Below are 25498 nucleotides of genomic sequence, written 5' to 3'. Positions count from 1 at the left end.
TATAAAAGACAAACTAGACAAAATATCAAAATTAATACCTCATAATTGACAGCATAAATAAATAATTCCGTAACGGAGCGTGTAATTGGTTTCCACGATCACGCACTTCTCCGTAATGCTATAGCTATACTGGACGATGTTTGTTGTTGCAGAAGAGGCATTTTGAAGGTACATTTGAGATCAGACCGAATAGAACCCTTTTATGGTCCTTAACCCTAAATTTGGGAACACTAAGTAGACAATGACAAACCATTTACCCCACGAAGTCAAGTGTGTAAGAGTTAACAAAAAGAAGAAACGACTGATAAACAAATCCCAATGTGCTCCACAGCTGGTAATATCACATGAACTTTTTACAGTAATCATTCTGTCTGTACATGGAACCGTGGTACGTCAACTAATGCTGGCAGCCTTGGACATGCAACTTATTAATGGGGAGTATCAATTTCTCAGCGTCCAGCCTTTCGACAATAAACGTATCTTTGGAGACGACAATTGGCAACAGGTATTTCAATGCCCGGTTAAAGCAATGATATGTGATTTAGGAAAAATTGTGCAAAGTTTCCTATAATTTTCTATATGATTCCAATATTTCAAGAGAGTTTGTTTGAGAGTGTATGATTCGAGATGTCCTGTGAATTTCGTGCTAAAGACTAGTGGAAATTTAGTATCTTTAGTTTCTTTTGTTTTAAGGTAGTTAGGTCTTCCTGAGTGTGAAACTGTATCTCTGATTTTGTTGATGAGTTCTCTTTTGTAACCTCGGATTATGAGTTTTTCGGTGAATAGATTTGAGCGGTCAATTGCATCATCTATATGCTGGAGTTTCTAATAATTCTTGGAAATTCTCCTTTGATAAATCCCGAGAAAGTTGAGGGTGGGTGTGTAGAGGTGGGCATAAGATACATGAAAGTTTCACAATTTTTGGTATACATTTTAATGTCAAGTGTGCCACTTTCTTTGAATATGTTTCCTTTGAAGATAGTTATATCTAGGTAGTCGACATGTGTGTTAGAGATAGTGGCTAAGTAAATTTAATAGTTGGATGCATAGAGTTAAGATAGTTAATGTCTGTCTTTAGTTCTTCTTCTGTTCCTTGGTATATGATGAGACAGTCATCTAAGTATCTCCAGTAGTTGAGAATGTTATTAGTTGTATTAAGAAACTGAAGTTCTAATGGGTGTAGTGCTAGATTGGCTAAAGTTGGACTGACAGGGGAACCCATCGCCAGGCCAATTTTTTGCCTGTAAAAGTTGTCATCAAAGCAGAAAGTGTTGTGTTCAAGAATGAGACTTAGAAGATTTCTAAAATGTTCAGTTGGTGGTTTGTTAATATTATATATTAACTTTGAGTTTCCATACTCATTGCATGCTATAAAACCCATTTAAAAGTGATTTAAATCAATGATTTAAAAGCAAGATTTTTTTTTTGAATATTTAATAATGCAATGGCGTAGCAATGACTTTTTTAGGGGGCAAGACAAGTTTCCAGGGGGGAAACTTTGCCGAAAATTGTCAAACATAGGCTATGTCAGGGCAGCTCCCCCACCCCCCTTGCCCCCGGCTACGCTACTGCTAATATGACAGTCGTTGATTTGTATTCATTTAATTTTAAGAACGATGCTCGAGACGAAGATGCCAAATTTGCCTATCAAGCGTTGTTAACCTTCATGCTGTATCAACTGGATAACGACAAATTCAGGGAATTTATAGAGGCGCATGATCTTCGTCAGCAACAAGACTTCAACTTTACCCGTCCACCTGGGGAAAGTGTAAGAGTACTACTTAATTTTAATTCTTTACTTACTTAATTGGTTGCTTGCTAACTTACTTACTTTTAAGCTTACTTGCTTTCCTGCTTGCTAAATTAATTTATTAGTAAAAATGTAAATTGACTTTTCGTACTACAAATAAGTTCATAAGTGCTGGTGATAAACAATTTCTAAAAGTTTAAACTGACTTTCGCTTAACAAATTCAACTAACCTTGGATTTCGATGTGTGATACACATCTTCATCAAAAGAAGTCCGAAGGTGTTGTGATGTGTATCACACATCGAAATTCAATGTTAGTTGAATTTGTTGTGCCAAAGTCAGTTTAAACTTTTAGAAATTGTTTATCACCAGCACTTGTGAACTTATATTAGAGTACTTTAATATACTTACTGATTTTATTGAAAGAATAATTGTATTTTTATTTCCGTAGGATTCTTGAGTTAAGGCCGAAAACATACAAAAACAAAATTTCCCATCCTTATTATCTTGTAGTATCTTAGTGGCCTTGGTATCTTAGTAGCCTATAGAACCCATACATTTCGGTGTGAGTGTCATCTTTACTAACAACTCGTCTTAAAGATGTTAGAAACAGGTTAAGAAATTTGAGTAACATTACATAACATAACATAACATAACATAACATAACATAACATAACATAACATAACATAACATAACATAACAACGGCGCTTAATATAGCGCAATACCAAACATATGAACATTGCGCTTTACAAACATACAAAAACAACAACAGCAAAATACATTAGAAAATATATGTTTTAAGACCATTTTTGAAAGATTCAACTGTGAAAGCAGTGCGTAGGGTAGCCGATAACTGGTTTCAGAGGGTTGGACCAGACACACTAAATGAACCATCACCAATTTTTCTCCCGGATTTTTCTATTACTCCTGGGGATGACAAGGCGAGTAATATCCAGCTCAGAGCGAAGGCCTTTCCTAGGTGGAATATAGGTAGCGATGTAGTCAGTGAGATTGAGATTTAATTTAGCTTTGTATCACTAAAGATGATGATGCGCTATTTTCAGTTTGCCTATCTGCAAGCAGCAACACATGATTCCATTATCTTGTACTCACTGGCAATAAATGAAACATTAGCAGAAAACGGTAATGTCTCAGATGGATTGGCTCTCACCAAGAAAATGTGGGGTAGATCTTTTGAAGGTAGGTAAAAAAAGTTTGACATGCATGAAGACTAGGGTGATTCTGAAAATTTTATCAGGAATAAAGTTTAGAGGATGTTACCGGACTTGAAACTTTTGAATGTAAAGTCAATGCCAATTTTTGCTTATTTCATATATTTTGGCAAACCACTGAAAAGTGATGTTCTATATTCATTATATCTCTAAAAACTTCGCATACGGTAATTTATAGGCTTCTAATACAGTTATGAAAAAATGTAGGTTCATAAGTGCTGGTGATAAACAAAGTTTAAAGTGACTTTCAGCACTAAAATTCACTAACCTTGAATTTTAGATTATTTGGTGTCACACATCGAAAATTCAAGGTTAGTGACTTTTGGTGCTGAAAGTTAGTTTAAACTTCCAAGCTTTTAAGCCTCTTTCATAATTGTATTAGACTTATGAAAGAGGCTTTTAAAGCCTCTTTCATAAAAAGCCTATAAACATTAAACTCAATCAAAATCAGTGAGAGACAATAGGCCCCTATATAGAAATTGCTTTAACTGGGGCACAACAGCACAACGTGCAGATGGGCGAGGGAAATGACCGTACATGCGTGAAGTTATGTATTTTTGAACAACCGGGGATATTATTCGCAGAGTGCCAAAAAAGCACCCTTGATGAGCAAATTGAGTTATCGAGGTCACACAAAGGGATTATAATTTAAAATCGTCAGCCTGTTACGCTAATTTAAGTCATTTTTTGTCATTTTGAAAACAAAGAACAAAATGTGGTTCGCGCATACATAAGTAACGTAATCACCCTAATTATTTCGGGTTATCCCCTTTCATTTGTATCATCAGTGTCGTAGATTTCTTTTTTACATAGGGGATGAGGTTGGAAAATATTTCTGGAAGTATAGTGAATGCAGCACCTTTTGGCGAAAGAATAAGTTTATGGTACAAATGCGAAAAATGTTGCCATTTTGAAGCTAAACTGTTGAAATATGGTGCACACGTGGAATAAATCGCCCGAAGCGCGCAAAAATTTGCACTATTGGGGCTAAAATGTCCAAATATGAAGTTAATTTGGTCAGAAACCCAAATACAGGCGTCAACATGGGGGGGATGATTGTATGGACCATCCCCCTGACAAAATATTGGGGGGGGGGATTTATCCCCATGCCGCGGGATCTACGCCTATGTGTATCAGTATCATTTGTTCTTGTGCAAAGATTAGTGAATAACTATCATATGCTTGAACCATTTGTACTTTGTTCTCAAAATTAAACAAATGACTTAGGCCATTAGCGCAGCAGGCTTACGAAATGCTTTATGTAAGTTATGAAATATCACAAGTCCCAAGTAGTAAAAAAGTCAATGGTCATATATCTCTAGAATGCCTAATTAATGAGATACGTGTAAAAATAGGTCAAAGGTTAAAATCAAAATTGTACAGGGGTGAAATGTTAAATAATGCTCCAACTGTAAATAGAATAATGTAAAATTATGCGTCTTGGCAAAAGAAAGCAAAAAATGTATAGTTTGCTATATATACGGAGTCTATTAAAGTTGTGACCTACGAACTGTCAAGGTTACATATACTATGAGCCGTAATGGGCGCATTATTCTAGAATAAGATGACTTCTCATATAGCAAATTGGACATTTTTGGTATTTATTATAATCATTTGTAAAGACGAATAATTTGAAGCTATTTTTATAAAATTTGGAGCATTTGTCAAATGTGACTTATGACATTGTTATTGTACCCTTTGACCTATACCTCATTAACAAGCAATCCTGACGATACATGACCTTGACTAGATGAACAACTTGTGATATTTCAAAATTTGAGCAACGCATTTTCAAATTTAATCTTGAATGCTTACGCTTGTGCAAAGTCTTAGAATCTTGTGACTACAATTTATTGTAAAAATTATATAAAATTTTGGGCCCATTTCCCTCAAATTGCAAAAATATTAAAATTTGACTTATATTGCCATTTAGAACTAACTAAAGGATTAATATTTAGTTATGTTTTATTTGGCAAAACAAGGTAATATTTTTTTTTTAATTTGAATCGTGAGTAGATCTTTTAGATTAGGCGCCAACACCAAACACTAACACTAACAAAATATTCTGCACCCGGTGTTAGCGCCTAATCTAAAAGGTATAGTCCTGATTCCAACTATGTGTTATCATCACCACACTCAAGGAATTTCTGGCACCCTAACCATTGACGCCAACGGTGATAGGGATGGGGACTATTCGATGTGGAATATGGTAGATGTTGAGAAAGGTATACTTATGGTAAGTTACTTGAATTATAATCAGAAAGATAAGAGCCAGGTATATCAACTTGATTTAGGAACAAGAGAAAGACAAAGAATGATCATAACTAATGCATTGTGCGCACTAACACAGGAAAACATGGTAAAGGTAAAAATACAGGTTGTAACAAAAATGTATACAATTTGGTAAATAGTATCAGACAAACATGTGACTATCGAATCTATTGTATCGAATTTTATTTGGTCATCAACATAATTTCTTAAGCTACTACATAAGCTTTGTTTCAATAAAATCAGTGGTCTACAAGAAGCGAATATATGGCCAATTATGTAAAAAAAGGTCCTAAGACAGCTTGGGTCAGTTTCGTGTCTTTGTGTAGCAAAAGTGGTTGAATTGAGTAGAATCATGAACCATCAAGTCGGTGCTCTTAAGATGGGTAATTTCAAACAATTTTAATTTATACATTTGAAATAAATATCATATTATTTATTTGCTAATGTCAATTAACTGAAAGAAATACATGAAAGACCTTTGCTTTTGTTCTGAAATCTTTGAAATTCGCAAAACAAGCTTGATATGTACTGAAAAGTTCAAAAGTAGCCCAACTCGTTTTCTGGACGATTAATTGAGCATAGCTTTTGATAACGAGCTCGTAAAGAAACCAATTTAAATTAGCCAACATGTTATTGGTTCCACTGCATATAACATTGTTGCCATGATCTCTTTTATTTTTGTCAAAAAAAAATTGCTATTGCATAATTTTTTTTATAAAACCACAGGGATAAGTAGACAAAAGTTAATACAAATGTTTCGAGTAGATAAGCTAGGGACAAGCAACAAGAATATATCACAGCAAACCAATTATTATATATTTGATTCTTTTAAAACTGTGTAGTCATATTCGTTCAACTAAAAAAAAAATGTGTACGGAATGCAAGGCAATGCACTTTCAAAAATTGCTTAATGTATTGTGATTCTTGCGATATATGTCGTTTTATGAGGCTCTAGCCTTAACTCTCTATTTCATATACTCACATTAACATGATTAAAACTTGTTTTCAGGTGGTTGCCAATTTTTATGGCGCTTCCAATACGTATGAAATCATTCAGGATGTAGTATGGCCTGATGGACGCACAGAACCACCTTTAGATGAGCCGTTTTGTGGATTTGATAATGACAACCCCGAATGCAAAATAAAAGGTATTATACTCACAGTTGCTTTTTCCTGAAAAATTGCATTTATGAAGAAGCGAATATTGGTACCATTAGGCCATTATCGCCTGTTTTGGGTGAATTTGCCGGTGCATGTAAAACTACATTCTACACCGGACCCGTATGGAAATTGATTACCGTCGGTGCAAATTACAATACATTGGCTAGGCGGTTTTGTGTGCATTATTCGCCGTCCTAGTGATGTAATAATCGGATTAACTACCATAGCAATAGGGTAAAATAATTTTTGAATATACCGTGCTGCACTGGTACGTTCAAGCGGTACATCTGCATTGAGCCATATCAAGCTGATCACTCGCACCTGTAAGATTATGTGATGAGTACACCCTATTTCTAGTGCAGCGCGATACATTCAAAAATTGTTTTACCCTATTGCTATGGTAGTTAATCCGATTATTACGTCGCTTCGACAGCGAATAGACACTGCATTACACTGCAATAGCAGTAATGTACACTGCCTAGCAGAAATGTACGCAAAACTTCGAAATTTTCGGTATTATGACACATTTGTGTCGAATGCTGAAATTTAAGTTTAAATAATGACAGACTGTGAAATCGATGAATAACACGTTCTTTCCTAAGAACGGAGCAGACTGAGACTCGTAATTTGATTTTATTCTGGGAGTCAAAATAGTAGATGCGTGTTTAACCACCCAAACAGCATGCAGCTTCGTTTAATGGTATTGAACTATTTATAATGTAGAGTTTTGTTAAAGGAACCGATGTGATCATAAAAAAATGTGAAGCAAATAGTCAATTACTATTATTAGTGAACATTTCAATATTACAGACCAGACCCGGAACCAGACCTCGGTTGTGCGTCCCTGAATCAATGTTTTACTTCGAACTCAAAAATTGATAATTTTGTTTATTTTTTATTTGATTTGATTTTAGACGAATTGTCAACACTGGTCATTATAGGGATAATTGTGGCTTGTATTTTGGCAGTTGTTATCCTCGTTACACCTTTGATTTACAGGTAATCAATGTGAAAGTGTGTTTTTATGCTTGCTTTATATGTCATTTATCAATAAATGTCATAAATGTTTCAATTTGTATTTATCTTTATTTATCAATACCAATAATAATTAATATGTCATTTATCAATAACTGTCATAAATGCCTCAATCTTTATTTACTCTAATGCATTATCATGTCACTTAATCGAATTTATTTGGTTAAATTTCCAATGAAACATGCAATATTACAGTTTATTATTATCACCATGTTTAAACATCATAAAATAACCTATAGTCCGTATGCCTTCAGTAACTTAGTAACTTAGATATTGTATTTTATTGTATCTCTAAATGTAATGATTACAAATACCGTAAAAACTCGAAGAGCCCCATCCACAAAAGCGCTCGATAGTAAGCACATATGCTAACTATCGAGTTTTTACGGTATATAGAAGTATAGATTTTCAGAAAGGAAATGATACATGTACAAGTATAAATCGAACTAGCATAACAGGTTTGTTTTTGTTTTTGAGACTTTTCCCCCAATATTTACCCCCAAAATGTCGAATATTAAAGTAGCCATAATTTCAAAAGAAAATTGACTGCAACCTTAATTTTGAACACAAATATTCCAACATACCATATTGAGGCAAGGTTTGAGTTCAAACATGTTTTTTAAAGATTTTCTTACGCTATTCCTTATTTGAGTTCATTTTACATGACGATCAATTTGAGATAATTTTCCTTGAAATCGGAGCACTATTAGTTTCCCGCCAAACCAAATATAAGGCAATCAGGCTATTATCACAAGAAGATTATCGCAACATCACCACAATGCAATATGCTTTTGCAAAAGACCCTACAAATGGTTCCTGATGCATGCACACAAGTTTCCATATGTACATGAAGGAGTGCTTAACAGCAACAATATCACTGGGGCTCCTTTGGTTTGGATGGTATTTACGGGTAGCAGGGGGCCTCATCTACTCATTGCAAGTGTTCAAAAATTAATAGCTTGTGAAAGTAAGACAAAATAGTGTTATAAAATTTAAAATAAAAAATGGGAACCAGTCATATTTTGATACGGAGATCAACCTAGCTTCTCTTTTGATGCTCACTGATGTATGTAAACCGCGACCTTCAGCACGTGAATTTCGGAAGTATACCATAACAAAGGGGTAGATGATAGATGAACAAATCCATTAGAGTTCAAAATTGATTATTTGCACAAATTTCACATAAAATGACATGTACAGCACACAGCGTCATCATCTCCGATCGGTTTTTAGCCAATGTGATACGACTTCTTTTCTTGCATTCGGAAAAGCGAGCTACCTTGATGAAATACCAATCGCCCGTCGCTCACCAACGTAGTATAGGCCTAAATTTAGCTAAAGCTGGTCTTATTACAATTCCACGTGATTCGCTGCAGGGAAAAAATAATAATTTACCTGTTGTTGACGCTGTGGTGTATTCTGGGATGCTGTAAAAATCTTCTTTGCTATTATTACGTCAAGCACATTAAAGTATATATTTTGATGTTGCCTATGTGGAGGTGTATGTGATTGGGGTCAAGTGCAGGATGTTTTAGAGATATAGGGTGCGTGGATGTAAACATTTTTCTAAAATCCTAAAGATTTAAACACACCTTTTAAAGGGGCATTTCGTGATCCATAACCTCATCCCTTCACTTAACTTAAAACAAGGTGAGATTAGAATGCCATCTGGCTTCATAATGTTTATGTACAAAAAAATTTGCAGATTAATTCGTTTTGCAAAAATAGCGCCAAATTTGAATAGATTACAACACAGTGGCTAATGGAGCAGAGTACACATAATCATGCAAAACTCGCAACTGACATTTTGGGAATAAGCCTTTTTCGTGGACATCTACTGAAAAACTGTCATAAAAAGAGGATGCTAGGATCACGAAATACACTTCTGTAGCACTTTAATATACTTGTGGTTTACCTAGGCTACAGAGTAAATGCGTAATATTTATTTTACAGGAAAATACGCCATGATGCTGAAGCTGCCAATATCTCTTGGAAAATACGTTATGATGATTTAGTATTCCTAGATACTACCAAATCAAATGCTTCATCTAGGAGGTCTTTGTCTCTGGTAACTATGAAACTTTGAGGGCGCGCCTTATTTCAAGCGCTGTCTTAAATAATCACAGGTTACTTGCGATCGACAGGACTGTGCGGGCCTATTCAATTACGCGCAATTTCAGCTTTTCTCTCTCTTTTTCTCCCCTTTCATTTCTCTTTTCGTTACATCCAAAATTGATCATTCAAGGAGCAAGGATAGACGTTACACTGATGTTTTTTCTTTTGTTTTGCGCAAAAAAATTGTACTCAATGTTTTGTTTGATTTTTTGTAGGGATTATCCACAAGTATGGAAGTAAAACATCACCAGATCTTTGCAAAACTCGCCAATATAGAGGTAAGTAGGGCCTTACATCCTTGGAAACTTATTACATTTGCTGTTGTCCATTATTGTCTCCTTCAAGAAACTTATCTGTGATTTCTTTTTAAATCACAGGGACGAACTGTTGTTGTGAAAAACTTAGCAATATCAAGAGTCGAATTGTCGAATCCTGTCCTTAGGGAAATGAGAAGTGTAAGTATCATACTAAAACTAATGAATGAATAACTTGATTTGTAAACACCACGAGCTTTGTGGTATAATATGCGTCTCTTTGTGCGAAAACAAATAAGATATTCCTAAGGCACCATATCGAATTTGGTCCTATAGAACTATCGGTGCCCGGTTAGGTACCGATGACTCTTAACATCATTAATACATTTCTCCACGGCGTGCAATTGATGCAAGGATAATACGGCGTGCACTCGATGCACGTGTACCATGGCTTGTGGCACTATAATCAATTATGCAAATTATCGTCACAACAAATATCAACATCTCGAATCAAATAAAATTATTAAGAATAATTAGATAATCATGATAATAATAAAATGTTAGCTTTCTAAATGTTGCAATTTCATTGCTGAAAAGCACTGCAAGAGAACACGAACAATTATTCTGGCCATATAACTCTTTCTTTTATTTTTAACGGAAGAAGAAAAACAGGCGTCTTATTGGCTTGCGTGATCAAATCACAAAGATTCATGTAATCTCCCATTGGTTCATTCTTTGATTTTCTTGTTTTTAATTGGTCCATGGTCGATCAAAAAAATTTAGATAGAAAGTAGAAAAGAGTCCCTTTTAAATTCTATCAAAGATTAAACCCTTGCCTTACGAAGGAGAAAAACCTCAAGGTTTTTCTTCCGGCACACTAAAACGCACCCATATAACTTGAAGTAATCGTAGATCCATCATGTGTGCACATTGTAGTGATTAAAAATGTCACCCTACCACCTTACTCGCTGATATTATGGAGGGAGGTGAAGCCCACCATAAGTTTCTACAGTCAAATCCGTGATTTTGCTCATGTTAGATTAAAATAGACGTTTTGTAAATTTCAGCGGTAACTCAAGGGATGTTCATGGGATTTTTAGCCTAAAATGAATTTTACGTATAGCATACTTTAATATGTTCCATCAAGTCCTCATTTGTTCACACCTCAGCAAACACAAAACGTTTTGGACATCATTAATGTTGTTAAAATGTTTTTTACCAAAACCTAAAACCCAAAACATAACCTGTTTAAAACGTTTTTAAAACGTTTTGTGTTCACTGGGTCTCTCAATTTTTTATGTCAGTTTGCTCGAGCTTTCAACAAGTCATTTTGAATTGTGTATGTTAGAATGTCCTAATTTTACAAGGACGCGCTCACTTTATGACGTCATAGCGACCTAACGGGAGTATGTTTGTAATTATTTTGGTATCACTGGATAAAGGAGACCCATATATAACAAACCACTCCCTCTTCCTTCATAGTTTGTGTTATAACATTTGGCTCAGGTGGACAAGGTTTCAACAATTAGAACCACAATAAAGTAGGACTAGTGTATACGGTGATTCCCATTTTAAAACTTTTCTTTTTCATACAGATGCGTACAGTAGAACATGCAAACATTACTCGGTTTATTGGCGCATGCGTAGATCCGCCAAACGTTTGTACATTGACAGAATATTGTCCAAAAGGAAGCTTACAGGTGAGTGTTCAGAAGCAATCACACCACATGTTTAAGTAATCCACTATTAAATGCAGAGCATACTGGTTATCTTCAATATACTGCACATGGGTGTAAATATGGGGATGGGGATCAATCTTCCCAGTATTCGACGAGGGGTGGTCCATGTAATCATCCCTCCCGTGTTATGCAAATACAATATGTTTCGGACCAAATGAAAGATCATAGCTGACCGTTGCATTATAAAAATTTCACGCGTTTAGCGCGCATTTTGTCCAGTTATATTCAATGTAATGTTTTATCATCTCTTCGCGCCCATTTTGTTGCAAAAAAGCACCGATGTTGCACGTCTTTTATCTTCTTATTTTTCTAACAATCTTTTGGTTTTTTTACAAAATATGATCTCGCAAAAGGATGTTCTTCAAAATGACTCCTTCAAGCTGGACACATCATTTAAGCACTCACTGATGATTGATATGGCGAAGGTAATATTTTTTTCTCATGCTTATTGCTTGAATAGAACTAAAGTAATACCAACAAATCGGCAATGCAACATTTCTAGGACTAAAGATAATGTGGGCGGCCATTACAATACAAAAGTGCTAAAATGGGATATATTTTCATGTTAACAGCACCATACACAATATGTTTAACATTTAATAGTGTGAATGTGAATGTTAAGTGCTTCAGATCACATGCATATACATCAAGTTGAGAAGCACTGGAGCCTATGAAAGCTTACGTCATACGTCGCTCCATGATCAAGCAATCAAGTAATCACTATACCGCGTAGTAGGAATTCCAATTGAATAAATTGTTACGTATACTGCGCGATGTACGCCAGCGTGTGCGACTGTGCGTGAGTAACGTGGAAGTGAACCCAACCCCTGCCAACGCACTCGTGATTGGTTCGCGTTGTAGTTTTAAATACGCGATATACGATTGCGGTTGGATCGAGTACAGCTGTTGAAAGCTGCGTTCATTCAATTGGAATTCCTACTATAATTTGGTAGATATTTAGAAATGGTAGATATTTACCAAACAAATTATACAGTATTTACTCAAGTAGAATTGAATTGATACCTGCGTCCCAACACCATGTGGTCCCACTCTGGCCGCAGCAGTTCCCAGTTTGGCCTCAAGAGTGTGGGCAATTGATTGCACTTGATTAAGTACCGTATAATTTGTTTGCAACTATCTAACATTTTTGTTGTAAATATCTAAACCAGGTTTGAGTGGGGCCATAGGGGGCATCCTCACTTTATGCTTTATGCTCTCATACCTTAGTGTTTATCTCAAATTTGTTCCAGGGTCTTCACTACCTCCATGGTAGCGTCTTGGGTATCCATGGGCGTCTGAGCTCATCCAACTGTACTATCGATAGCAGATTCGTGTTAAAACTCACAGATTTTGGACTTTACGAATTCATCAAGTGGGCTAAACATGATGAAGGAGGAGAAACAATACAAAATACAGAGAGTAAAGTCAAACAATTCAAGTGTTATCAAATTGAGCATGTTGTTATGACAGATATCGTAATTTTACTGAGGGCAGAGTAATGATACTATAATCAATCCACAGGATACTATGAGGGACTTTGCGGACTCGCAACACATCAAAAGTGCCCGCAAAGTCCCTCATAGTATCCTGTGGATTGATTATAGTATCATTACTCTGCCCTCAGCTCAGTAAAATTATGATATCTGTTTGCTCAAAAAACCTCTACGAGTTCGGCCGGCACGAATATATAATGCTGCATGCTGCTGATGTTTCGTTTGTAAAATTGGTAAATTAGTGTAAGTCTGACTTTCTGAAGTTTCTGTGCGATCATTTTAACAAATAAGATAGCTATTTCAAAATTGAGAGATAAATTAATTTGATTGCATTATTTCAGAGTTATTGTGGAAAGCACCTGAAATACTACGAGACGCAAATCGACCCCCGACGAAGGAAGGTGATATTTATAGCGCCGGGATGGTTTTGCTTGAAATAACAACAAGAAATCCACCATTTGAAACTGAACGAATGAATCTTGGATCGGAAGGTATTTATATAACAATTTGAACAATCCAAGGCAATAAGCCAAATCGGCATTGGAAGTTTGCAATGCATTGTGAGACAGTATTTGCAGTTTTGGGACACTTTGCCCTCAGAAATATTTGTTTTTGTGCGTACAAAATGCAACCAAAAATGTTTTGCAAGAATGAAAACAAACACAAAAAACATTATTATCACATAAATTAATTATTTAAACATTTTTAATGATAACATAATGGCAATAATAAATCAACATATTATTAAATACTTACAGCAATTTTCCCGATATGTCAGAGGTCAAAGTGTCCCAAAAGGGCTCTCAAAAATCGGAAGTTACAATGGCGATTGCAAATCATTGCAAATGGGTTGTAAAGATTTATTTTATCATAGCGTGTGTGTTCCAATTGCCAGAATCATCCCCCAACAAAGCTTTTTTTCTAATAAAAGCCTATAAATGTAAACAAACATGTGATTGCGATGTATATTAAAAATAATATTAAACAAACACTTATTTTCACAGAGATTTTAAATAAATTGCAACAAGTCAGTGACCCACCGTTTCGACCTTTTGTGAACCTAAACGACGGAACTCAAGAACTGATGCAATTGGTGCAATATTGCTGGGCTGAGAGACCAGACGACCGCCCTACTGCAAAGGCTCTACTGGCAGCTTTGCGTAAACTTAACAAGTACCATTTGTTTTCAAATCTTCCCTCCGCCAAGTAAAAATGCAGTATCTGTAGATAAACAACATAATAAATACTGCCTTTTTACTTATATTGGAAGGAAAAATATTTCGTTATGTTCTACTATGTTATATAATACTAGCGGGGGTCCCGCGCTTCGCCGCGCGGCACGGGAGCGGTTTCGCCGCACGGGAGCGGTTGGTAAACCGGAGTGGTTAACATCTTCGGATGATCTCGACGGTTAATACTCACCAAGTGTCAGGGATCGTTTTCCCTGCAGTTACAGCCCGATCGAAGCAACTTCAAATTTGACCTGACCTTTGCTCTCGGATGACCTGTGCGGTTTTAAACTCCTCAAGTGTCAGGGATCATTTTCCCTAAGTTACACCCCAATGCGAGCAACTTTGAATTTGACCTGACCTTTCACCTCATATGACCTCCATGCTCCCAAGTGCCGGTGATTGTTTTCCCCGAGATACACCCCGATCAGAGCTACTTTAAATTTGACCTGACCTTTGACCTTGGATGACCTAACAAATGCAAACTTGCTCTGCTTTAGACCAATTCTAAGTTTGAGGGCCATGCCGCGTGACAGTTCCGAGTGTAAGGGCGAATAAACAGACTCACATACCAATCTTAAAGGCGCATATTGGAATGTCATCTTTCCCTCGGTAAGATCTGACACCAGGCCAGCCCATGACCAGAGGGTAACATGAAGGCAAGGATAGTCTTGCAAATATGGGCCAACTTTCCCCTAGGCCATCCAATATGCCATATACAGTAGGACTACAACTGGTATCTACTGGTCAGTTTATGCTCCTATTTCCACATCTGTTATTTTTATATGCTCCTTTAAAGACCCACATAAATATAATAGATGTGGAAATAAGAGTATAAACTGACCAGTAGATACCAGTTGTAGTCCTACTAATTCAGGCATATTGGCTGGCCTAGGGGAAAGTTATCCCATATTTGCAAGACTATCCATGCCTTCAAGGTGAAATGAACCTTCTCATGTTACTGTCTAGCTGTTGCTTGGCTTGCTGTCTGGTCTTACCCAGAGAAATATGACATTCCAATATTCCCCTTTAATAATATATACCTGTGAATACTACTCTCAGAAATGATTAATGTGATTTTAACATGACCAGTCTGTTATCTTGGTTTGTTTTTGAAATGGTACAGATTTTCCCCTTTTTCCTGTGTTATCAGTTAATTAAGTCCAAGTTTAGTTCATACTTGTTCAGTTTCGTTACTGCATATCAGGGAACTTTTAACGATGAAAAAGTTCCCTTACCTTTTTTTTATTAAATTCAATCAAATAATTATTGACCACTAAATTCATGATAAATAAAGTGCCCTCTTGTTTAAGTCATATTAAGATACAAATTGAAAAAAAATGGAGCTGCATATAATAGCGTGGTTTTAGTGGAAGAAAGACACAACATTTTTTCACGGCTCTCAATTATCGGGATTTTTTGATCATGAAGTGAGTACGTGTTCACTCGATCCCACCACTTAATATCCGTTAGCAAACTTCCACATGCCACTGAGTGACTACAACCATATTACCCATTGGAAATACTGCAGTTAATCGCTTGCATACTTCGCAATTTACGAAGAAATGTGAATTAATTTATTATTTTAATTATTCCAGGGAATCCAACAGTGAAAACATTCTAGACAACTTACTAACCAGAATGGAGCAGTATGCAAACAATCTAGAAACACTAGTAGAAGATAGAACAGCAGCGTTCTTGGAAGAGAAGAAAAGAGCGGAAACTCTCCTATACGAAGTTTTGCCAAAGTAATTACTGTCTTGTTTTGATCAATTGTGAATATGTTAGTACGAGTCGTTAATGACTCAAGGCCAAAATACCCTTTACCCAGATTCACTTCAGAATGCACAACAATACACACTGTTTGATAAAGTTAACAAAATTTGAGTCTTAAATGAAAAGTAAAATATAACTGGACAATAATAGTGTATGAGCCTGGCTCCTCAGATGGGGTGTTTGGTACCAGTTGGGGGGGGGGCAAATTTTTACCATTGGTAGTTGACATCATGGCCAACATAAAAAAATGCCTGATAGCAGTGATGTATCGTTCGAGTCCGGACTCGGACTCGAGTCCGGACTCAAGTCCACTTTTTGTTGGACTCGGACTTGGCTCTGACTCGGACACCAAAAGACTCGGCTCGGCTCGGACTCGGACACAAAAGGACTCGGACTCGAAGCAGAGTCCGGTTCGAGTCCAGTCCAATTAAATCCATGTAAAATTATTATCTAAAAATGTCAAAGTAGATCTCAAATTTGTTGACTTTACTTATTTGGCCATTTTACAAATTAATTGGGGCTGTCAAATCTGTGATGTCATATATCCTACATATCCACCAAATTATTTAGATTGATCTCAAGTGTCACTTAGTAGAATCATATTATTTTTGTCATTAATGAAATATTGATAATTATTTAAATGCAAACTTTATTAAAAATTTGGACTACATAATATCTAAGAGTTCTTTCATGGAACTTTCCAATCCAATCTTGAAAGAGAGAAATATGCACACTGGACCATACATCTCAGCTCAGTAAATTGTAATATGGCTGTAGGGTGCACATTGTGTGGGACAATTTTGAAAAGATATTTAGAATTAAAGGTGAATTTCTGTTAGTATTATTATTATTATGATGATGATGGTGATAAAGAGAATGATAACGATGATGATGATGATGATGTTATTTTTCTATAATATATTTGAATACATTGCAATTCATTTACATGTATGCTGAATGCAGCCTAGTGACACTTCTCTAGTCCCTGGGTGCAAGTTCACTGTGCGATGTGAGTGCTGTCTGATACAGGTGGTCTGATACATGTAGTAGTTTTTACCATCAGGAGTTACCTGTTCATGGGTATGGGACTTTGAAGGGGTGTGTGTACAGTTGGTTGGTTGAGTTGGGTTGAGTCTTTTAAATGTTAACTGTAGGGTGGGGTGGGAGGGGTTTGGTAGGGTGGGTGTGTATAGGGAGAGCGGTGTGTGGTGTAGTGTAGTGAGTGACTTATGGCCAATGACCTTTTTCTACAATTTTAGCATCAAAAACTTTGCAATTTTCTTTTTTTTTCAGCAAATTTGTATTGTTAATTTTCAAATTAGAAACAAAATATAAAATTTTGCTCCATTTTTGGGAAATAATGCCCCATTTTTTCAAAATGTTATACCAAATAACCCCTTCTTTCAAAATTTTATACCCAATTATCCCTTTTCATTTTGTTATACCCAAATGACCCATTTTTATACAAATAGGCTCCTACTATAAAGCAATGCCAGTAGGCAGACACCTGTCACATCATAAGTTGAATGACCCCCCCCCATACACACACACGGGCGTGGACTTTGACCGAGTCCGGACTCGAGCCGGACTCGATTCCGGACTCGAATCTTATTTTTGTTGGACTCGGACTTGGCTCGGACTCGGCACCCCTGGACTTGGACTCGAGTCCGGACTCGGACACAAAAGGACTCGGACTTGGCTCGGACTCGGATACAAATGGACTCGGCTCGGCTCGGACTCGGACAAGCTGGACTCGGGTACAAGTCTGCCTGATAGTAATTGATCCGAAGTAGCTTTTAGGGAGTTTAAGCACCTTCGTGTACTTAAAATCTCCTGTATTCACAAAACAGCACACACAACACCATTTCCGTAAATCTCCTTATTGAACCTTTGAGCACACTTTCCGGTATTAATCACACAACTCACACGCTTCATAATAATCAAATATCTGTCCAGTAAACCTGTTAACATTTGTTTTTATACCAACAAAGACTCACATCTATTTATAGACCATTGTGTCACATTCAGTTTATTTTAGCAACGATGTTTTCCCAATTAACATTATGCAATGCACCGAATATTCTGGCATAGTGGTGATGTCCCAAGATTATTTAATGACTCTTGAGTTTGTTTAATGTAACCAAAGGGGATTTCCCTAAAACATGGCATAACACAAATGTCTTATATCTCTCATGACATAGCTTAAATTGTAAACAAAGATAAATAATCAAATTAAATTACTCAGGGCACATCACAATGTGTTGTTTTAACACAACAACTCACCACGTTAAGGCCAAAAAAAAAATTGTTTGTTTGTCCATAGAGGCTTATGAAACAGTTGGGTCGGATTTTTTGAAGACTGGTAAATAAGTCAAAACACACAGCACTTTACTGGTTTAACTCTTGAGATGGTTCTGCATGTTATACTGTTCATTTTCTTTACATTTTCTTTCTTTAAATTTATACCATTTGAAATTGGGGTTGGAAGATACCTTCCCCTAAATAACAGCTAATAACAGTATTGCGAACCTTCAGCATCCATGGTTCGATGTAGAGAGTCTTTCCTATTCAGAGGAAATATTGCAATTACACACCTTATTGCCTTTTAACAATAACCAATGACACTAGCATGTAATTCCAGTCAAGCACCAATCTTTAATCCTATTTTTGAAGAGGATAATAAGCTTATACTTATGTATAGCATTAGTAAAAAGCTTAAGTCTTTGTTTGCTTTGGCTAAATCCTGTTCAAGTGGTGGGCTAACCAACAATTGACAATGAGAGGACATTCCTGAACCTCGTTCAGTTGGGGATGATTTGAAGTGACCGCCAATTATGACCATTTGATATTTAATACCAGCAATGTTTAAAAAAAGAAATAATGTAGTGCCAAAATAATGTACCCTTTTACGGAAGGAGCAAAGTTTAACAAGTTATCGATCTCGGTACCTCCCGGTTAAAAAGCACTGTGCAAGACCACTAAACCAACTAAATATCTGTTATGAGATGCTTGACATTAATCTTTGATATTGCTTAATGGAACAAATCGCGGAATTAAATTAGTAATAAAAGAAGTATATAGATTCTTATTTAGCGGCCAAATTGGATAAAAGGGGAAATATTTGTCCCTGCTCTAAAGAAAATATAGGTTAGAAAATTATCAAATAAATTTAAATTAAAAATTGAGATTTTATATTTATTTCTTTCACGAGGCGGCATTATCACAGACAAACACTGTATAAGCTAAAAACTCGACCCTCACTAGATGCTGTCATAGCTCAATGGTAGAGCATCAGACTGCTAATGTCATATCGTTGGTTCGAGTCTTCCTGCCAGCAATGGTTATATTTATGATTTTAATGCTACGCTACAATTTGTTCAATTTTTTTCGTTTATTTATTTATTTATTTATTTATTTATTTATTTATTTATTTATTTATTTATTTCTGTTTATGTAAATAATTTGATATATTGGAAAGAGGTATTTGAGCAATTGAAATTTTGATTTTATAATCCTATGGGGTCATTTTGAACCCCCACCCTCCCAAATTGCCAAACGCACAACACCTATGAGTTTGCATCATACATGTCATCATCATGAAAAAAATACATTCTATGTATACCTGACGCCGGCAACTAGACTACTATACAAAAAAATAGTATCACATCTTTCCTGCTCAATGAATATATTATAATACTTGCAAATAGATCATAGTTTACTAATCTAATCCTGTAATATAAACCTGTTATTCACCTTTACATGGTTTGTTATGGTAGGGATTAGTGTCCGATCTCTGTAATGTAATGTAAATGAAGCATATTGATATGCAGGAAGAATCGATCAGGGCGCTATCTATTAGGGAAAGATAAACACTATTCAAAATATCAATAGACAAGAAGAAAGGGATGTAGATATTTTGTAATTGAGTCATGCATGATTTAACAGAAGGTTCTTTCCAAAACCCAAACGTAATGTAAACGGTGTCCCATCGATGCCAAAAAAAAAATTTAAAATTTAAAATTAAAAAAAAAAATTAAAAAAAAAAAATTAAAAACAAAAAAACCAAAAAAAATTAGAAAAAAAAAAAGTCACAGTCGGGACCAGGGTACACGGTCTGTCGTACGTGGACAAACAGACAATTTTTGAAACATTGAACTGGTCCATTTACAGTCATTCTAGTGAGATAGAACAGATTCTGCTGAAGTCGTTCACCAGGTTTTCTCGCCAATAAATATGACTACATGAGTCCATTGTCTGTCATTCTAGTCATTCTTGAAGTTATTCTGCTGAAGCCAGGTATGCTCGGAAATATACTATTTGAGTAAGAATAACCGACTCGGAGATCTGGGGTAGCTAATGGCGTGGTATAGAGATACTAGGTTATATAAGTCATGCCGATTTGGTGCACTCGGCTCACTTTAGCTCGACAACTTGACAACTTCTATTTCAGTCTTTATGCGTTGTTTATATCTCTCGCATGGATCCTGCTAAAGCTATCATACAGTGTTTTCTTTCAACTTTCAGTGTACATGCACATCATAATTTGTTTTCATTAGTGTGAACAAAATAGAAATACATGCAATAAAATAACATCTTTTGTGGATTTATTTTTTTAAAGATCTGTTGCTGATCAACTAAAGCGTGGAAATGCCGTTGACCCAGAGACATTTCAAATGGTGACGATATTCTTCAGTGATATTGTTGGTTTTACGTCACTATCAGCCGCTAGTACTCCGATGCAGGTACTCTTTTCCAAAATGAAAATTAACACATACCCAACAGCCACATACACCAACATACACCACATCCCACTGCTTATACACTTTTAACGCCAAACAGACACCCACACGTGTAAAGAAACAGAAATATTTACACAGGCACTACATGCACTCACACACCCTATCCATGCACACCCCCACACAGGTATAAACACCCCACGCATAAACTAACACCCCCATACACACCCAAACCACCCCACACACCATCACAACCATCAACCAACACGTAATCTACAATGACAAAAGCGATACTAATGTTCACTTTCCAGTTCCTGGGTGTCTTTAATCTTAATCCTTACGCACACTCACCCCCACCCCCAATAGACCCGTACACTCCCCCTATACACCCCTACCACCCCCATACACACCCTCTACCCACCCCCACACAGTGTTAACATAAACACGATTAACTTTGCTTCCGAGGAATTAAGTTATGACCATGATACCGACAATGTTTAAAACCAACAGATTGATTATGATCATATTTTTGTCACGTCTATTTTAGGTTGTTGCCTTGTTAAACGATCTATACACATGTTTTGACGGTATAATTGGCAATTTTGACGTTTATAAGGTAGGTTATTCGGTTTCCAATAATATTAGGCATTATGCGCTGCGTATTGTTAGATATGTTTCTTTCGCAGGAAATGGGAATTCTGGGCCAATTATTGATACCTTAATGCCAAAATATTTTCAAGCTCTTTTACATCAATTTTGATTTGAAGTCAAATTAACCTTTTTGATAACTATTTGTATATATATATTTTCAACTGAAAATTTACTATCATCCATTGCTCAAGATGTGTTTATATCATTTTCATTTGTATAAATAGCTGCTTTGTGATTCACTGATAGTGATATCTAAAGTGCACAAACCCATTTTTCTTGCTTAAATAACGTCTTTTCATTTGTTCAAAGCGAAAAATATTGTTTCCGCTCACTTCCCACCATGTGCTGTCAACAATAATGGCGCTGGTATGACTACTCCTAATAGCTCCATATTATACACCTGGGTAGAGGGGGAAAGCGAGATAAAATGACATGTACAATGACACTCTGGTCCTGACGGTGCTCTTATCCATTTGTTATCCACAACCAAACTTGCGATCAAGAGTTGGACGCCCTAACCTTCAGAGGCTACTCTGTTCTAATATTTTGTGTATAGGACAAGAATTTAATTGCTTAGTTTGTTTGAGGTTTGATCTCCCATTCTTTGTTGACAAATTTAATTATTTTTCAGGTTGAAACAATAGGTGATGCCTATATGGTTGTCTCTGGTTTACCTGTACCCAATGGTTTAGCACATGCAAAGGAGATAGCGAAAATGTCATTGGCGTTACTCAAAGCTGTTGATACATTTACGATAAGACATGTACCAGACAAGCGACTACAGCTTCGGGCCGGTGTGCACTCAGGTTTGATTACCAACAGACGTTTTTTCATCCTCTTCCTTATCTTCTTATCCAATATCATCGTCGTCGTCGTCATGATCAGCATGATCATCATCATCATCATCATCATCATCATCATCATCATCATCATCATCATCATCATCATCGAAGCCGTTGTCATCATCATGATGATCATCGTCATCATCTTCTCTTCTGGCATCTTCTTCTTTGTCTTCTTTGCATTTGCTATATAATAGTTATCAGTATTGGTAGAGGGCCTTTCTTCTAATTTTCGTCAAGACATAAAAATAACAAACAAACAATAAACAAACAAGTACAACTAGACTTAGCTGTGGTCTAAGACCACGAACACAGCCGTGTTGTGACCCTTTAATGACCTTTGATCCCAAAATATATGAAAACCCCATAGACATTGGCTAATGTCAATGTATGCGTGCACGTGGCATTACTTTGCCATGTTATTTGTGGCAGATGGGGCATTTTGAAAGTTTTTCGTCTCAGACCGGAAGTGACCGCTTAATGAACTTTGACCCCAAATCTGTGTACCCCCATAGACACTGGGTAATAACAATGCATGTGTGTAAGTGGCATAACTGTCCTGCGTAATTTGTGGGAGAAGATGTATTTTAAAGGTATTTCGTTTTATACCGGAAGCGACCCCTTAATGACCTTTGACCCCAAATAAAAAATACCACATATACATTGGTTAAACACAATTCAATAGTGAACATACCATCACTCTCCTATGTTTTTCTTAGCTAATAAAATTTTTTGAAAATATTTCGATTTATACCGGAAGTGGCCCTTAATGACCTTTGTCACCAAATCTGTGTACACCACATTGACACTGGGTAATAACAATGCATATGTGCAAGTGGTGTCACTGTCCTACGTAATTTGTGGGAGAAGATGCATTTTAAAGGTATTTCGTTTTATTCCGGAAGCGACCCCTTAATGACCTTTGACCCCAAATAAAAAATACCACATATACATTGGGTAACTGCAACTCATATGTGAACATACCGTTACTGTCCTATGTTTTTCTTAGCAAATAAAAATTTTTGAAGGTTTTTCGTTTTATACCGGAAGTGACCCCTTAATGACCTTTGACCCCAAATCTGTGTACACCCCATAGACACTGGGTAATAACAATACATGTGTGCAAGTGGCGTCACTGTTCTACATAATCTGTGGAAGAAGATGCATTTTAAAGGTATTTCGTTTTATACCGGAAGTGACCCCTTAATGAGATTTGACCCCAAATAAAAAAATACCACATATACATTGGGTGACTGCAGATCATGTGTGAACATTCCGTTACTGTGCTATGTTTTACTTAGCTAATAAAAATTTGTGAAGGTTTTTCGTTTTATACCGGAAGTGACCCCTTAATGACCTTTGACCCCAAATCTGTGTACACCACATAGACACTGGGTAATAACAATCCATGTGTGCAAGTGGGGTCGCTGTCCTACGTAAGGTGTGGGAGAAGATGCATTTTAGTTGAAATCACGTTTTTGACCCCTATGACCCCTGCGTGACATTTGACCCCACGAGTTTCATGTGACATGTAGGGGCACGGTCAATGATCATTGTGACCAAGTTAGGTCAAAATCGATGTAAGCATGTGAGTGCTAGAGCAAATGTAATGGTTGACAGAAGAAGAAGAAGAAGAAGAAGAAGAAGAAAGAAAGAACTAGATCTGGTTACAGATCTGGACCTAGCCGGGGCCGGAAATGCCAGTCTTAACTTAAAGTTTGACCTTTGACCGGCTATTATGGACATCTCACACCATTAATGGTGCATCACTGTAGCATGTAGGGGCTTTATCCGTCTTCCATAGGCTGAGATACAGCTACTTTTCCGTAATTTTAAATATTTTTTTTTGCAAATTTGACGTTTTGACCTCCTTAATGACCTTTGACCCCAATATAAAAAAAACCCTCATATACACCGAGAAAATGCATTGTTACAGTTTAAATTTAAAAAATCTACTATGCTTAATTATGGAGATAAAAATTCTTGAAGTTATTTAGCTTAAAACCGAAATGACCCCTTAATGACCTTTGACCCCTTATCTGTGAACACCCTATAGACACCGACCAAAGTCAAGTCACATGATCTAAGCATGTCACCATCACATGTAATTTGTGGAAGAAGAAGCATTTTGAAGATATTTGGTTTTATACCGGAAATGACCCCTTAATGACCTTTGACCCCAAATCTGTGAACACCCTATAGACACTGGATATAGACGATGCATATGTGCAAGTGACGTCATTGTAGGATGTAACATGTAAGGGAAGAAGCATTTTGAAATTTGTTGCCAGAAGAAAGAAAGATCCGGTAGCATTTCAAGACCTAGCCGGTGTCCCGGCTAGGTAAAGAACCTGTAAGAAAAAAGACACAGCCGTGACTAACGTCACGGCTGTGTAAAAACGGCACATTCTCTCATAAAATATATACTTCATTTCTTACACTTTTTCATTCTTACCTATCTTTCAAACACAGGCCCGTGTGTGGCTGGAGTAGTTGGACTTAAGATGCCTAGATATTGTTTATTTGGAGACACTGTCAACACAACATCCAGAATGGAATCAACTGGGGAAGGTAAGATAATGTATTTCAACTCCTGAAATGTTCTATATAATAGTAGAGAGGTCATGCAACATTTATGGTGCCAGCCGGGCTTCAATTAATCGTTAGAGTCTCCCCTATCTGTCTAACCCGGCTGGCAATTCTGAAAAGTGACGTGGACTGAGATAATTCGGTTGAAAATGTGTTTTTTTTTTGTGACTTTTTTTTCATTTTTATCCCAAAGTGGCAAATATTAAAGTAGCCATAATTTCGAAAGTGTAGAGTCACCCTATCTGTTTGTTATAGTATATGGATTTATGTAATACCGCCCAGCCATATACACCGTGAATGTTACCTAGCTAATAAAGTACCGCCCATCCTCGGGTTCTACAATATGGCCGAATTAGATATAAACTACTGTCTCATAGCCTCATGATTAATCATATATAATATGCATAAGCAGGCATGATACATGGTGTCAGACGTGGTTTTCTGGCACTGTAGATACCCCCGCCTACGATGAGACGAGTCCTAGCGCCGCCGTGGACGTCAAAGAAAGACAAAAAAGACTAGATCTGGCTACAGATCTGGACCTAGCCGGGGCCGGAAATGCCAGTCTTAAAGTTTGACCTTTGACCGGCTATTATGGACATCTCAGACCATTAATGGTGCATC

The 25498-nt window shown here is 36.5% G+C and overlaps 1 protein-coding gene across 1 annotated transcript in view; it reads left to right on the top strand.

The window, feature by feature from the left end:
• Positions 1–241: 241 nt before the first annotated feature.
• The window catches only part of LOC140143411 (atrial natriuretic peptide receptor 1-like), a 31590-nt gene continuing 6333 nt past the window's right edge, over positions 242–25498 (top strand). Inside the window, exons 1-19 of the mRNA XM_072165267.1 lie at positions 242–505; positions 1613–1768; positions 2816–2951; positions 5125–5219; positions 6264–6402; positions 7330–7414; positions 9404–9518; positions 9781–9843; positions 9943–10020; positions 11415–11519; positions 11912–11983; positions 12809–12977; positions 13393–13542; positions 14056–14224; positions 15879–16028; positions 20675–20798; positions 21340–21408; positions 22075–22249; positions 24758–24856. Of these exons, the coding sequence (XP_072021368.1) occupies positions 242–505; positions 1613–1768; positions 2816–2951; positions 5125–5219; positions 6264–6402; positions 7330–7414; positions 9404–9518; positions 9781–9843; positions 9943–10020; positions 11415–11519; positions 11912–11983; positions 12809–12977; positions 13393–13542; positions 14056–14224; positions 15879–16028; positions 20675–20798; positions 21340–21408; positions 22075–22249; positions 24758–24856 (2413 nt within the window). The remainder of the gene's footprint in view (positions 506–1612; positions 1769–2815; positions 2952–5124; positions 5220–6263; positions 6403–7329; positions 7415–9403; positions 9519–9780; positions 9844–9942; positions 10021–11414; positions 11520–11911; positions 11984–12808; positions 12978–13392; positions 13543–14055; positions 14225–15878; positions 16029–20674; positions 20799–21339; positions 21409–22074; positions 22250–24757; positions 24857–25498) is intronic.

This window comes from Amphiura filiformis, unplaced genomic scaffold (genome assembly GCF_039555335.1).
Source record: "Amphiura filiformis unplaced genomic scaffold, Afil_fr2py scaffold_21, whole genome shotgun sequence".
NCBI lineage: Eukaryota > Metazoa > Echinodermata > Ophiuroidea > Amphilepidida > Amphiuridae > Amphiura > Amphiura filiformis.
This window is presented reverse-complemented; position numbering and strand designations above follow the sequence as displayed.